Consider the following 17,145-nt stretch of genomic DNA (forward strand, 5'->3'; position numbering starts at 1 on the left):
CAATACAAGTACGATTGAAGGCGAACGGTAGTACCGATCGATCGGTAACGATCATAAGTTCTATTTAGTACTTTGCAATGGCAACAACGCGTCGTTATTAAAATGTTCGAATATATGTACGTGCTGCCATCTACTGAAAGACTTGTTAAACGTTTAGTTGCTATAGTCCAGGGCGCATCTGTTTTGAGATGGACGTTAAGCGGTGACTCAAATTTTTTTGCACAAATTGCTTGAAAATAACTCAAATAATAATATTTGAGTTATCCTCCAACTCAAAATGATCCGGAACATTGTTTAAATAATTAATGTCAAAATATGAAGGAAAAATTCGATTTTTTTATTGGTTTTTTGATTATAACTTTAAAACTATTCATTTCTGAGAAAAGTTGTACTGACATAAAAGTTACGTAATTAAATTTCCAAGAATATAGAGTTGGTTAAAAATTTAAAAAATAGTCACCCCTGTTGCAAAATAGCAATAATTGCGAAAATAACCATACAAAAACAAGTATTGGCATTTTACGTTTTTCAACCATTTATGCTACACTTAAGTCCTTCATATTTTACCCAGAAAAACTTTATGATATAGTACAACAATACTGTCAATTTAATTAAGATCGGTTTAATAGATTTTGCAAAATAAATTTTGCAATCCAGCTTTCGCAAAAAAAATTCATTTTTTAAAATGTTGCAGGACTGAAAATAAAGTAGATAGCAAGTTGAATTTCTTTTTGCTTATGGAAGTGTACTGTACCTTTCATTTGCAATCTTCAAAATTAAAATCGATTAATTACCACGGCGTCAGGAAATTTTTTAAATAAACATTAATTTTTGGTGCTACGCGCAGGACAGCGGTGTTCGATTCACACAAGTTGATTTCCACCAAAATTTCTTCCAATCTTTATCTAATATATTATTTTCTTACTCTATATTTTGTTGTATTTTAATATTTTAATTCCACAAAAATCAAACTAATTTTATTATTGCTTGTGACATATTGTTTAAACAATTGAATATGTTTAAAAATAATAAACTTTTATTCTCTAAGTTAAAATATATGAACAAAGAAAGTTTTTGCTGAAAAATGTGTTATTTCAAAGGATAGAGTATGTGTTTTTATTTTGCAATAAACAAATTTATTTATTTATATCGAAATGTAATAAAAATTAAAATGTATCAATCATTATCAAAGGTCAGTGGTATGCCCAATCAGAGCAAACTACCCGCTGTCCTGCGCGTAGCACCAATAATTAATGTTTTTTTAAAAAAATTACTCACGCCGTGGTAGTTAATCGATTTTAGTTTTGCAACTTGCATATAAAAGGTACAGTCCACTTCTATAAGCAAAAAAAATTTCAACTTGCTATCTGCTTTATTTTCAGTCCTGTAACATTTTGAAAAAATGAATTTTTTTTGCGAAAGCTGGATTGCAAAATTTATTTTGCAAAATTTATGTAACCGATCTTAATGAAATTTACAGTATTATTTTACTGTATCATAAAGTTTTTCTGGGTAAAATATGAAGGTCCTGAGTGTAGCATAAATGGTTGAAAAACGTAAAATGCGAATACTTGTTTTTGTATGGTTTTTTCGCAATTATTGCTATTTTGCAACAAGGGTGACTATTTTTTTAAATTTTTAACCAATTCTATATTGTAGGAAATTTAATTACGCAACTTTTCTATTAGTACAACTTTTCTCGGAAATGAACAGTTTTAAAGTTATAATCAAAAAACGAAGAAAAAAATCGAATTTTTCCTTCATTTTTTGACATTATGATTATTTAAACAATGTTTCGGACCTTTTTGAGAGGGAGGATAACTCAAATATTATTATTTGAGTTATTTTCAAGCAATTTCTGCAAAAAAATTTGAGTCACCTCTCAACGTCCAAATGTACTAATATTTTTACAGATGCGCCCTACTATGATCTACTATGATCACCAACCATTTTGACTGTGGCGTTTACATACCCCCTTAAACAAATAAAGTTTTGTTATATGTATATAGTGGCGCAAATAAAAGGCATACATTCATTATTTCGAAAATAATTATTAACTAGCGAAAAATCCTGAGAAATCCTTCGATTTTTATTTCGCGTTCTATGATTACTGTTTTATTCTTGCTTCATCTATGTGCCCATAATGACAATTTTTTAACTAGAAATGTGGGTATTGCAGAATCTGTATATTGTTATAAAAATAACCTAATCTGAATATTGTCAAACCCAGACTAATGAACATTTTGAGATATGTTTAATAGATAAAATTGGCGACTAACTGTCTTTTTTGGCATGTTTGCATTTTTTTGAACATTTACTTTCTTTAGTAGTTCCAAACAGAAGCCCTTTATTAATGCTTGAAGTTTAGTTTATTAAGTGCACAGTTTTTTAAAGTAAAGGCAACAATAAATTTTACTTACCTAAGTTTATTTCTAAAAACTTACACAACCAGTTTATTAGTTATCAATATATTACTCTTAACAAAACACCGTGTATATCCATGATTACACTGTTTCCTACATTTGTTTGGCCAGTTACATATTATTTGTCAACAGCAAATTTATTTTTTTTTTAGGTTAGGTTTCTCTCAAAAGTTCTTGAAATCATTTATGTAATATATGAACCGTTTTAAAAATATATTATTTTGTGCACCTCAGAGAATTTATTGTAAATTGGCGGTTGCTCTACGTAATTCTTAGAAGGCTAAATTTTCTTATTTTCTCCAGTATATTTATATGTATGCAAATGTCACACTATTCGTTCTTCCACTCGATTCAAGTGGTCTATTTATTGAGTGTCTATTTAAGAGTTAGTGGTCTATTTATTGCAAAATAAATAAATAAAAAAATAATAAAACCCCCTCCGTGTCTCAGTGTTAAGAGACTTAAGAGAGCCTCATTCGGACTCACGACCTTTGTTGGGTCGGTACCTGCCTGAGGTACCGCAGACGTTCGGATTCAATAAACGCGTCTCTTTGCAAAAACAAAGTCGACTTTTATAAGTAATAAGACATTTACTCAACACACACTACACATTACTTAGTACTAATTACGTGGCTAAAATGTGACAAACCAAGGCCAAACAAAATAATAAAAAATATATAAGGAAACAGTGTAATTTTAGATGTAATAACTGCACACTAAACTTGTTTTTAATTTTTGTAACCTATTCTTATGCTATTTGTAATAAAATTACTACTACTTTAAACAGATTTTGTTACTAGTCTGTAAGTTGAGTCTAGCTTTTGCTTTTCTTTCTCAACAAACATAGTTAGTGATTATTATATAAAAATATAATTCAAATTCTAGGATGAGGCAGCTGGTGTAGTAGAAGGTATCTTAGATTTTGGAAGAGCGGGACTTAGAAAAGGTCTGAGACTCACTGGTCTACACGACAACATAGAACAAGCTAAAGCAAGTTTGAGCATGTCTCAATCCAGCAAAAATCTGTCAAAGAAGAAATCCAGTAAGACTGTAAGATCCGAGTCTGCAGAAAGGTCAGCCGTTGAAGAAGAATCGGTTTGGATAAATCCGTTGCAGATGGAATCGCCGAATTTTGACGGGCAGATTTTGTTGGTAAGTTTATTAACATACTATTTAGAAAATCCACAAAGAAAATAAAAATTTTTCCTGTAGTTGGCTGTATACCATCAATCACAAAAATTGGAAAAAAATCCTTTGTAAAAGGTATAAATTTTTTTTTATTAAAAATCCTTTTAAGGGCTACTTCACAGAACGTTTTCGATTTTATAGAAAAATCATCATCAGTGTTAAAACAGGTTGGATGCCAGCTGAGCCACCAAAGAAATATTAGGGTAAAAACCCTTTAAATATTATATGGTTGCATTAAAAGTGCATACTTTTATGGTTTTATCAATAAAACTCCTTAGGATGGATACATATTGAACAGAATAATGCCCTTAGGTAAGGTATTGACCTTCCCAACATGTGGGATGTAAATTGAGTTGTTTACATTACAGTTAATTAAAGAGTTGCCATTAAATCATTGTAATGTAAACAACTCAATTTACATCCCACGTGTTGGGAAGGTCAATACCTTACCTAAGGGCATTATTCTGTTAAATATGTATCCATCCTAAGCAGTTTTATTTAAGTATGCACTTTTAATGCAACCATATATTTAAAGGGTTTTTACCCTAATATTTCTTTGGTGGTTCAGCTGGCATACAACCTGTTTTAACACTGATGATGATCTTTCTATAAAATCGAAAACATTCTGTGACGCATCCCTTAAAGGGATTTTTAATAAAAAAAATTTATACCTTTTACAAAGGATTTTTTTCCAATAATATTTAGGTTAGGTTAAGTTAGGTTCAGTATGAATGGGCGTTGAATCGTGACTTTTCCATTGCCGTCGATTAGAAAAAGACGCATACCGTGTTTACAATATTTTTCTCTCTCGCACTGAGGAACAATTTTAAATTGCAGAGCATAGTCTAGGTATTATGTCTATGGCTGAACCACTCTTACACTCGATACTGGAATACCATGTGACATGATTCTATCAACTCTTCTGTCACTTGGCATCCCAACCTAATAAAATCAACTTCTAGTCTATTTTAAAATTTAGTTATTCCTATGTGACCTACATGTAAAAGAATAAGCATTTCTCAAGGTTTTTGATGCTACTATTTTATTATTAAAATATACTAATCATTTTTGACATATAGTTATAGTTTATGTTTAACTGTATACAATTCTTTATTTTTTATTTTTTGAGAATTCCAAACTTAATTTTGCTTCAACCTCATCATTATGTGCTTTCAAACCTGTTTTAGAAATTATTAGACGTACATCCTACAATGTTATGTTCCCTTGCTTTTAGTAAAACCGTATTCATTATTTCATGTAACTCTAATCTGGGCTCTAATATCTTCTAATGCTACATTCGTTTTACTTATCCCTAAAAAGTAATTTTCTGGTAGTGTACTGAATTCAGCATCCTGTATCTAAACTTAAATTGTATAGAATAAAAAAAAAAGAATGTGTGTGTACTTTGTACGCACGTAAGAAGTTATACTTCTATTATATGATTTAAACGAAATTAATATACTTTTTATTTATATTTTGTTTAAATATTAAACTAATTTATACTTACTACTTCTCAAACATTTTTATTAGAACAGTACCAAAAATTAAAAAAATAAAAGAATAAAACACACACAAACACATTAAACAAGCCACAAATGATGTCTGAACATTAATTGTCGAAAAAATTTTTAACTAAATACGTATTTTCTGAAAATACAATTATATAATAAATATACTTACAATCATAAAATGTATTAAAAAAAACAAAAAAGAAAGTTTCTATTGGGACTCGAACCAGCGCTGATAAGAGCGGTTGGTCTTGGAATTCATTCGCCTTCTCCGCTTAGCCACGACCACTATGTGTCATTATTTACGAAGATCGACTAACTAAACGGATTAAACTTGTGATATTTTGATATTTTGAAAATTGATCAAATTATTTTAATTTTGAATTGAAATGATTTAGAATTGAAAAAATACAACAAAACATAGAGTAAAAAAACAATATATTAGGTGAATATTGATAGAAATTTTGATGGTAATCAAATTATATAAATAAAAGTATTACATACTATGTATTTTGGCAGATCAAATAGGTAGGTTTATACCCATGATACATTAACAATTATTACGTACCTGTTGCTTTTAAAAACTATTTAAAAGTCACTACAATATTATAAACTTTTTTGTTTATGTCCTCACAACAATAAAACTAATATATTATACATTTGTTTACCTTTACCTTTACCTCCAAACCACAGCTACCATATCGGATAATTTTTGACATGTCATTTGAACATCCAATCAGAACAAAGTTATAATGCGCATGCGCCGGGCTGATAGGTTTTAACATATAAAAAAATCACCCTCTATCGCCGGTAAATAAGTATAACTTCAATAAAAATGTATACCATTTTTATTCAGTTGCAATGCGAAGGCAAAACAATCTTATTTTTCACTTAGAATACGGAGCGCCGTCCAGCACTCTGAATCGACGATTTTCGACTCTTATTGGAGTCTCATCGGAGAGACGTAGGCCTGCTGCTCCATACTCGAAGTGACCAACCATGAAAGTTTATCCCCACATTGCAACTGACGTGTATGGATTAGGTGACTAGCGTCATCTGGCAATTGATAGGTAAAGTTTTCAATCCTAATAGCAACATTAATAATATTGAAAAATATTAAAACTATTACTAAAAGATTTTTAAATTGAAAACTTTCTGGTCCATTTCCCTGGTGACACCTCCAAGGCTTCTACAATATGCAAGCCAGATGGTTGCTGCAGTGAAGACAAAAGGGAAGGAATTCTACACTATGCAATTCACAACCCCCGTCTGCAGATTGGTAAAGTTCCAACGGAAAATGGACCTAGTTACTCTATAGGAGTAATACTAATATAAAATAAAAATAAAAATGTATACCATTTTTATTCAGTTACAATGCGAAGGTAAAACAATCTTATTTTTCACTTAGAATACGGAGCGCAGTCCAGCACTGTGAATCGACGATTTTCGACTGTGATTGGAGTCATCATCGGAGAGGCGTAAGCCTGCTGCTCCAAACTTTACCTTTTAAATTGTATATTTAAACCACCTAACTCGATTTTCCATTGTTCATATGTCGTTGAAACTATCTATTCTATTGCTATCTGTACTTACTTCTATAAAAACTACTATCTAAATGGAAACTGTCCGCTTCCTCTTCAGTACACTCGAATACCCTATTTCTTGTTGTGTTTCTTTCACGTAGTTTGCATCGTTTACACACTGAAGCAAAATGATTCACTATTGCATACCACACATTTACTTCCAAATGCCGAGCATTATTTTGGTCTGTGTTTTTGGCTACACCTACCATAGTTGAATGTTGTTCCTTCCGGGTCATTCTCTATTTCTATTTTATTACATGTGAACTCCCTTTATCTGACTACATTTACCTCTTTTTTTTTCTTGTAAAAGTTTTGCCTGCTTCTGTAGCCCTGCGCATTACTGTTGGTTTCCGCAAGGTTAAGTCTATTTCTCGTAATTTAAACAGTTGAACATCTACTCCTTGTCTGTTTATTTAGTTTTAAATAGCGTCAGTATTTTTCTTTTTAGTACAAAAATAAATGAGACCTATATAACCATGAAATAATAAGCAAATTAAGTTTTTAGGTCGAAAAAAACAAGATATATTTATTTTAACAAATGTATACAATATCTCCTTTTAATTATAAATTAAATTATTAGTACGTATTTCAATATCACTTCTATTAATACTTTTTAAAAATTCTTCTAAAATTTGTTTTCGTTCATTATCTCCATTAAAAATGATCACATTTACATCTCCCGTAACTGCTTCGAAAGCTTTACCTCCGCAATATTTAAATTCTATTTCATCTAAAAAACAATCGTATATTATGTGGGAATCGGTATTCATCGGCTCCAAAAATTTGTCGAAATAAGCGTGATATTGGTCTAAATACTTCCGTCCTTCCACTTTGATCGTCCCATTGGTTAAAAAACTATCACCCATGTCGTTTATAATCTGGAAAGTATTTTTAAGTTTGTCAACGGTAGTCTCCTCGGTAAAACTATCACCATATTTGTCCACTTCATCTGATAAACGGTTTTTGTAGCTCCATCCAATATAAAATACATCATCGTGTTCGTACCCCAATAAGTTACCATCTTGTATTAATCTTTCTAACCACGTTAAATTTATAATATCGTATCGTGGTCTCTTCTTTATTAAGCTTATTACTTCCTGTGTTCTTTTCGATGTTAAAATGATGTCGATTTTTTCATTTACGAAATATCCAACGGTTCCTAAAAATATATTTAACATTTAAATTAAGAAACGTTTTATATTTCAGTTCGTTCAGAGAGAATCATAAACGCCCTTACGTAAGTTTCACTCTCATTAGAGATCCTCAGAGGGTGTATATATGACTACCCTAACTAGGTAAAACAAAATCAAGAGTAGCCCAGTAAATGAACGGGAATTACGGCGATACCGTGTAATTTTCAGGGGCAACTCCGAATTGCATGAAAATTTGGATTTAGGTTCTACTTACCCTCCACTTCAAAGTTGAAATTGTGCCGTTGGTTGCTTTTACTTGGGGGGTGACAGTCACCACTTCTCGGGGGTGAAAAAACATATATTCAAGGTAAGACAGGAAATGGATAAATTGACTAATTTTAAGCAATTTTTGTTCTATAGAGTTTTTTATGTAAGTCAATACTTTTCGAGTTATTTGCGAATGAAAATGTTTATTTTTCGACAAAAAAAAATACGTTTTCGGCGGTTTTTCGCAAATAACTCAAAAAGTAAATATTTGATCGAAAAAAATATCCTTAACAAAAGTGTAGCTTATAAAAAACCGAAAAAAAATGTGTATCAGTAAAGTATATCAATCGAGTAAAAACAAAGTTGTAGCTCATGAAAAATACGTTCTTATGCGTCTAATTCCAAATCGAATATTTCAAGGTGAAATCACCAAAAAATTACGCACTTTTCGGGAAAAACCCATTTAAACTTTTTTTAAAGTGTTTATAAAAAGATTTATTTTAATTGTTCATAAAAGTTTCTAACATAAAAAATAAGCGAGTTGCGCTCAAAATAAAGTTGGCCCTTTTATTTTTGGTAAAAAAATCATGAAAATCTCCCCGTGTTTAGCTCCCCAAATGAAATGAATCGCTACCGCTTTACAAACAATTTACTTACTTATCTATTTTTTATATGATCTGTCTGTCTCACTGGTTTAAAGTGCTTATTTTTAAAAGGGTTATAGTTAAAAAAGCTTGAACGGGCCACTAATCACGAGTGTATGCAAATCTTGAACGGCCATATCTTAACCAATTTTTGTCTTGCGGAATAACAAAATGAAACCAGCATATTTATAATAGCAAAACCTACATTTTTTTACTCTTTAAGATTTTTCTTATCACTAATACTTTTTAAGTTATTTTGAGAAAAGGAAATTTTTCAAAAATTTTTAGAAAATTTTTTCTTACTATAAAATTAAATTTTTTCAAAAATAAGCACTTCAAACCAATCAAACTTACAGATCATATAAACAATATACATATAGTTAAAATAAATGGTAAAGCGGTAACGATTAATTTTATTTAGGGTGCTAAATAGAGGGAGGTTTTCACAATTTTTTTTTACCAAAAAAGGGACCAACTTTTTTTTTTCAGTATAACTCGTTTAATTTTGGTGCTAGAAACTTTTGTAAAAAACAAATATAAAGCTTTTTTTAGATACTTTAAAAATGTTAATAAGCTTTTCCCGAAAAGTGCTTAATTTTTCGGTGATTTCGCGTTGACTTATTCGATTAGGAATTACACGAATAAGAACGTATTTTTCATGAGCTACAATTTTGCTTTTTCTCAATTTATAATACTTTACTGATACACCATTTTTAAAATTTTTTTATAAGCTACACTTTTGCTAAGAATATTTTTTTCGATAAAATATTTAATTTTTGAGTTATTTGCCAAAAACGGTCTGAAAACGTAGTTTTTTTGTCGAAAAATCAACATTTTCAATTGCGAATAACTCAAAAAGTATTGACTTACGTAAAAAACTTTATAGAACTAAAGTTGCTTATAATCGGTCAATTTATCCATTTCCGGGCTTATTTTAAACACGCGTTTTTCACCCCCCGAGAAGGGGTGACTGTCACCCCCCAAGTAAAAGCAACCAACGGGACAAATTCAACTTTGAAGCGGAGCGTAAGTAGAACCTAAATCCAAATTTTCATACAATTCGGAGTTGCTCCTGAAAATTACACTCCAAAACGGTCATTTATTGGGCTAGAGACGTCTTCATAGACTTGTGGAAAAATCGATCTTTTCAATAATTTCCGTGCAGATATGTTTACCCTTTTCACTTCTATTTAAAATCCCCAGCTTATGACTGTTGGCATTCTGTTTGGCATCGAATAAATAAGATGTGTTATCCTTGCCTGGGGAATAGCCCGATATTCCTCTATCAGTGCCAACCTTAACTGTGGCAAACTTTCTGGAGGCCTAGAATGATGGCGAATAGCTATTTTCATCTCATAAATGTTCAATAGGATTGAGATCTGGGCTGCATGCGGGCCATTCTAATCTTATCAATCCAACCTATATTTAAGATATTTATGTTTATGAGTCAATCAGTGATTTTATTTACAAAAAATTGTACAGCTCTTACAAGAAAAGAGATATTCGGATAATTCAAAAAACAAAATCTTAGTGATGTCTCCGGGATCACATGAAATGGAACTGGGCAGGGCATGTCGCGCAAACAAAGAACGGCAGATGGACGAAACGTGTTCTCGAGTGAAGACCCAGACAGGACGCCTTTCGAATCAGAGGATGACCACCAACAAGATGGACAGATGACCTGAAGCGGATATGTTAAAATTTGATGCAAGCGGCTCAGGACAGGAATTTGTGGGGTGAACTACAGGAGGCTTACGTTCAGCAGTGGACAAGTGTAGGCTGAATGATGAATAAAGATAGTTCTAAACGGTTCCTGCGCAAAAATAGAAACACAATTGTTGTAAAAAGACTTTTGAGACATTGTAGTGGTACTGGACGAAATGTAACTACGGACCATTATTTTGCATATCGTCGGTGATTCTGCAAAACCTCGTATGAGAATTTTTTTTCAGAAGTTAGTTTTTTAACATACTACATAATATGTTAACGTAATGAAAATGTCATTTCGTAACTACGTTAACGCAATTAAGTTTCTTGACATTTTCATTACGTTAACATGTGTATTTTTAACGGAGCTTCAGACAGGACAAAAAACTAAATTCTAAAAAAAATTCTAATACGAGGTTTTGCAGAATCACCGACGATATGTACCTTTGGCGAATGACTTGATACATAACCACCGTGTTACGTTAGTCGGCACATAACGTAAAAACAAGCAAGAGGCGAAAGGTTCCCTCAATTTTTTTAGATACTAAACTACGAAAAAGAAATAGCAGCAGGTTTGTTTGGGGTGTCGATCCCAATAAATGCGTTCTTACTTCGTACATATCAAAACCTAACAAAAATGTGTCAACACGGCCCGACACAGAGAAAAAAGAATGCTAGAAATAGCAGAAATGAAAACCATTAGAAAAATTTATGGTAAGACACTATGGGAGAGAGCTAGAAGTACAAATATACGACGGAGATGCAAAGAGGCGAACATCAAGGACTGGATAAGAAAGAGAAGAGTAATCATGTAAGTAGAATGACAACAAATATAGTAGTAATGACGGCGAGAGACCATTCCCCAATAGGAAGACGATCAGTGGGAAGACCACAAAAACGATGGAACAACAACTTACTGGAGGCACATTGAAAAACAAACAGAGTCATGTCTACATAAAAAGTAGTGGCGGATCTACAGGGAGGAAAAATGGGGAAATTTCCTCCCTAACAAGGTCCAAAGTTAAAGAAAACAATTGTTAAAAAAAATATATTAAAAATATAAATATATTTGCTGGCATGAAACTTAAACGACAGACTGACTAATTCAAACCAATAAACGCGCTAGTTAGGAAAAGTAAGGGGACTTAATGCATTATAAGTTATTATTTATGTTCTTATTACAGTTTGGGTTGATCTTTTTTATGTCTTTTGATTGGTGTTTCATTGGAAGTTCCCCCCCCCCCCCTAAAGCAAATTTTCCCTCCCAACGCAAATGTCCGCCACTGATAAAAATAAGTATTTAAATTATATTCCTTAAAAATAATTTATAAGTGTATTCAATACTTACCCCCAGCTCTTTTTACCAAACTTTCAGCCTTTTCCTTTTCAAAATCATCTCGCCCTTCAAGTACCAAAATAGTGTAACCTTCTAATATATCAGATACTTTTTTAGTTTCATAAAATGTTGGCATTATAAGCTCTTTTGTCTTGATGCGCTTAACTTTTGTTTGAATTATTTCGTCTAGGTTGATGTTTCTTTTATTTAATTTGATAACTGCCTTATTGTTCTGTGTCAAATCCATAAATTCGTTGATATTGAGACACTCATCAACAGGTTTGTCATCTCTTATTTTTAAAACCCTCGGAAATCTAAGCGTGTAATGAGTTTTAAAAGATTTGCTATCTCTCGTTAACTCTGATGCTCGTATTTGAAATACCACAGAATATTCTGGTTCTATATAATAATGGGGTACATCCTTTGCAAATTGTAAATTATCACAATTAAATCGGTCGAAATTATTTCCTTGCGTTTTAATTTTTTTGTTGAGCATCGAGAGTTCTTCATAGTTCAATCCCGAACTAACTCTTCCACAAGAAATATATAAAGGTTTTCCATTGGGGCCGTTTCCAGAACGGATACCGACGATAAATGAATTCAGCGTGTCAGAAGTAGATGAGGCAAAATCGCCTCCCATTAGGATAAGGTCTAGGTCATTCATCACATCCTGAAAAAGTATTCAAAATATAGATACTGACTGAATAAATTAATCTTTTATGTATAAAAAATGGGAGATGGAGAACACATGAAATATTCTCCCTTTAAGAGACAAGTATTTTAAGCATTTTAATTTGAAGTTAAAAATAGGTCGATTGAACGTAACTTATCTTTTGTGCACACAAAAAAGTTACAGCTAGTTGAATTTACAAAATAAAAATCAAGTTTTTCCAATATCTCGTGAACAATTTCCATTTTGCAGGAGAAAATATACACGTGGCTTTTTTATTCTTTCAGAAAAGAAAACGAATCTACAGTTCATTCATTTAGCAAATTCCCAACTATAAACAAACGCACGTGTTGGTATTCGTCTTCTCATTTGTCAAGAGACTATTAAATATGATTTATCGCGTTAATCGAGTATGATTCTCATTCTACAGGTCCAAACTTGTCAGTGTGATTAGATTTAAATTTTGGCGTGTTTGTGTTATTTTGTGATATATGTTATAGTTATTGTTGAGTTATTTACTGGTCGTGTTATTCTTTATAAGTTTTATAGTGTGTAGTGAGCTTTTAGTACCCAAAAATAAAGTATTTTTTTCTCTGATTCTCGCCTTGGTTTAGAACTAGAACCTTTAGCCACGTAATTGTATAACTTATCACTAACTCAGGTGTAATGTTTAGTGTGTGTGTTGAGTAAGTGTCTTGTTACTTTGCAAAGTAGACGTCATTGTCTTTGCAAAGAGACGCTAATTGTATCCGAACATCTGCGGTCCCTCCGGTGAGTACCGATCCCTCAAGGACAGAAACTATTTTCATTTATTAATTTATAATAAATGAAAAAATTCCTGACCCTGGTGAGATTCGAACTCACTACCATTCGGAACTTTCGATCCAAAGGTTAGGCGCTATTTATTTTAGGCAAAGTATTTATTCATCAAAAGTAAAAGTAGCTTGTGGTAATCACTTCGGTAAAGGTAAAAGAAACCAATACATATTTTAATTTATTGATGTTTCGAAAAGTATGACCCTGTTTGGCTTTCAGATGTGATTGCTTAGTTGGGAATATGCAAAATGAATTTAGTTTATACAACTCAAAAAAATTGTATGGGAGTTTTAATCACATAAAACCTCCAAATTTTTTGTACGTTCTCTCTCTCTCTCTCTCTCTCTCTCTCTCTCTCTCTTCTTCTTCTTCTTCTTCTTCTTCTATGACACTACAGCCCAAATTGAGCCTTGGCCTCCTTTATTTTTTGCCTCCACCCTTGTTTGTCTGTGGCTGCTCTTCTCCATACACGGACTCCTAAAAGGGCTTGTGCGTCGCTGTTTACTGTGTCTTCCCATCGCTTTCTTGGCTTTCCAACCGGTCTCTTTCCCTGCATTATAGCATTCATTGCTCTTTTTGGTAGCCTATCCTCTCCCATTCTTATCACATGTCCGGCCCATTGCAATATTTGTATTCTAATGAACTCTGACAGGGGTATTTCCTTATAAAGTTGATAGAGCTCGTTGTTGCATCGACTTCTGAAGATTCTGTTTTCCCCCACAGGTCCTAGTACTCTCATCAGTACTTTCCTTTCGAATGTGTCGAGTTTGTTTTTGGTTATTTCTTTCAGGACACATGCTTCACTGCCATAGCATGCTATTGGTCGAATTAAGGTTTTATAGATTCTCATCTTTGTATTTCGGTGGACACTTTTAGACCGAAATATATGGGAGAGGGCAAAATAAGCTCTGTTCGCCTGCGTTATTCTCTTACGTATTTCTCAATCTTCTGATCCGTTGGCATATATTTCTACTTCCAGGTATGTAAACTTTCCAATCGTTTCAATGTCATCTTCATGTAGAATGGTTTGTGGGACTATATTTATTTTCTTCTCGTCTGTATCATTATTTTTGTTCTTGCTGTGTTAATTTCCAGACCGAGCCTTTTTGTTTGCGTTTTTAACTCTGCTTATGTATCCTGTGTTCCTGTCCATGTTCTACTCATAATATTAATATCATCGGCATAAGTGGTTAGTTGAACCGTTCGGTTGGTCAGTAGGTTTCCTCGTCCAATTTGTATTTGCCTAACCGCATACTCCAGTGGCAGATTAAACAATGTTGGGGCTAGCCCATCTCCCTGCGAAATTTTGAAAAAGTCTGTCCGGTGGTTTTGTATTCGTACACATGCCTGAACTTCATCCTTTGTGGCTTTAATGAGTCTAATTAGCTTGTGTGGTATTGCCAATTCAGCCAATATATAGTATGCCTGTTTGAAGTCTACAAACACGTTGTGAACATCAATGTCGTGTTCCCATGATTTGCTCAAGATCTGCTTGACTGTAAATATTTCATCCAGTGTCGATCTTCCCCGTCGGAACGCCGTCTGGTACTCTCCAATAATATTTTCTTTATATGCTATACCAGAAATTCCACGGTAGTTTTTGCACTGGAGTTTGTCTCCTTTTTTATAAATTGGGCATACTATACTTTTCTTCCAGTCGTCGGGTATTTTCTCTTCTTGTCATATGTCTTTGATAAGCGCGTGGATGTGACTTGCTAGGTGGTCGCCACCTACCTTATACAGTTCTGCTAGTATTTCGTCGACTCCCGGGCTTTATTGTTTTTCTGGGCCTTAATAGCTTCGAGAACTTCCTCTATGGTTGGAGCTTCTACTTCATTCTCTTAGTGGTTCGTACCCATTTCATCTTCCATATCTACTTGGTTCCAAGTAGGTTCTGAAAATAATGCTTCCAGGTTTCTGTAACTTTCTTTGTTCACTTCCATCTTTGCATAGACTTGTTTGAGATTTATACCCACTTTTTATCCTTTTTAGGTATTAGTAAGCCCTTCTAATTTCGTCGTTTTTGAAATTTTCTTTCATTTTTTCCATTTGTCCATTTTCATAGGCTTTCTTTATATTTCTGCATATCTTGTCTGCTTTCCGTCTTGCGACTTCAAATGATGTTCGTCTTTCTTGCGTTCTTGTTTTTATGTACATTTTGTGTGCTTCATTTCTTTCCTCTATTGCTTGTCTGCACTCGTCATCAAATCATGCTCCTCTTCTCTCCTTTTTCTTGTTTCCCAGGGTGGACGCTGCTGCTGTCAATACTGCTGTTTTGATATTACTCTATTTGCCCTCTATGGAGCGCAGTTCTAGCGTCCTTAACTCATTTGCGACTTCTTGTTCGAACTTCTCTTTGCATTTCTGATTCTTCAGTTTTTCCAGGTCCAGTTTTTTTGTTTTTTGTTGTCTTTTGTTTCTTTCTCTGTTAACTCTGTATCTAAATTTGGTTTGTAATAAAAGATGGTCTGATCCTCAGCATTCTCCTCGGCGTCTTCTAATATCGGAGATACTACTGGCTGCCCTTTTGTCTATCAGCACATGGTCTATTTGATTGGTTGTGGTTCCATCTGGTAAAATCCATGTCATTTTGTGTATGTCTGGATGTGGGAAGCATGTGGAACTTATAACCATGTTTTTACTCGTGGCAGAATTTATCAAAAACTCCCCATTCTCGCTTGTTTTATTGTGCAGTGAGAGTTTTCCTGTTGTGCCATAGAACTGCGGCTCCTTGTCTATTTTAGCATTCAAATCACCCATTATAATCTTGATGTCATTTTTTGGCGCATTGTCATATAATACTATCTCCAACTGTTGGTAAAAGCTTTCCTTTGTATGTTGCTCTTGTTCTTATGTTGGGCAGTAAATGTTTATCAATGTTAGGTTGAAGAAGAGGGTGCAAATTCTTAAAGTCGGGCCCTGGTCTCTCCCAAGTATCTCTGTCCCTGGCTGCTCTCTTCCAGTTATCTACTCTCAATGTCTCTTTAGCACCGGTTCTCACTTCGTCCATCCATCTTTTCGTTGGTCTTCCTACTGGCCGACGTCCCACAGTAGTTCCGCTAAGCGTTCTGTCATTACCCATTATTATAAGGTGACCTGCCCAACGCTATCTTTGTATTTTTGCATAATTTGCTATAGAGGGTACTTTGTATTATTAGTATAACTCGTGGTTGAACCTTATTCTCCATATATCATTGTGTGTACCAAATGGGTCCCAATATCCTCCTTAATATCTTTGTTTCAAAAGTATTAATAACGTTTGTCTTTTCTGTCATGGTCATGAAACATGTTTTGGTATGTTACAAATATATTATTGTTCTTCTTCTTATGGTGCCTATCCGTTACGGATGTTGGACTCTAACATGGCTATTCTGACTTTGTTGACTGCTGCCCTGAAAAGTCCGGTAGTGGTTAAGTTAAACCATTTTCGCAGGTTATGCAGCCAGGATATTCTTCTTCGTCCTGGACCTCTTTTCCCATGCACTTTACCTTGAAGTATGGTCCGAAGTAGGTCATATCGTTGTTCATTGCGCATTATATGGCCCAGGTATTCCAGTTTGCGACGTTTTATGGTTACGACTAGTTCGCGCTCTTTACCCATTCTATGTAGAACTTCTTCGTTGGTAACTCTGTCTATCTAGGAAATCCTCAACATGCGTCTATAGCACCACATCTCAAATGCTTCGAGTCTCTTCAGTGATGCTTCAGTTAAGGTCCGTGACTCCACGCCATATAAAAGAACGGAGAATACGTAGCATTTTAGTAAACGAACTTTTATTTCCAATTTTATATCGTGGCTGTTACAAGATTTTTTTCATTTTGACGAAAGCTGATCTTGCCTTCTCGATCCTTATCTTAATTTCCGTCGAT

The 17,145-nt window shown here is 33.4% G+C and overlaps 2 protein-coding genes across 4 annotated transcripts in view; one reads left to right on the forward strand and one right to left on the reverse strand.

Moving 5' to 3' along the window:
- The window catches only part of LOC114334891 (uncharacterized), a 150,618-nt gene that overhangs the window by 54,295 nt on the left and 79,178 nt on the right, over positions 1–17,145 (forward strand). For all 3 annotated transcript variants that reach the window (XM_050642970.1, XM_050642971.1, XM_050642972.1), the window contains one exon: positions 3,309–3,575. In XM_050642970.1, coding sequence (XP_050498927.1) covers positions 3,309–3,575 — 267 coding nt within the window. The remainder of the gene's footprint in view (positions 1–3,308; positions 3,576–17,145) is intronic.
- Positions 7,196–17,145, reverse strand: part of LOC114347162 (DNA ligase 4) — a 42,438-nt gene continuing 32,488 nt past the window's right edge. The window contains exons 3-4 of the mRNA XM_050642973.1: positions 11,802–12,459; positions 7,196–7,861 (exon numbers count right to left, since the gene is read on the reverse strand). Of these exons, the coding sequence (XP_050498930.1) occupies positions 7,260–7,861; positions 11,802–12,459 (1,260 nt within the window). The 3' untranslated portion in view covers positions 7,196–7,259. The remainder of the gene's footprint in view (positions 7,862–11,801; positions 12,460–17,145) is intronic.

Source organism: Diabrotica virgifera, chromosome 2, assembly GCF_917563875.1.
Source record: "Diabrotica virgifera virgifera chromosome 2, PGI_DIABVI_V3a".
Classification (NCBI taxonomy): Eukaryota; Metazoa; Arthropoda; class Insecta; order Coleoptera; family Chrysomelidae; genus Diabrotica; species Diabrotica virgifera.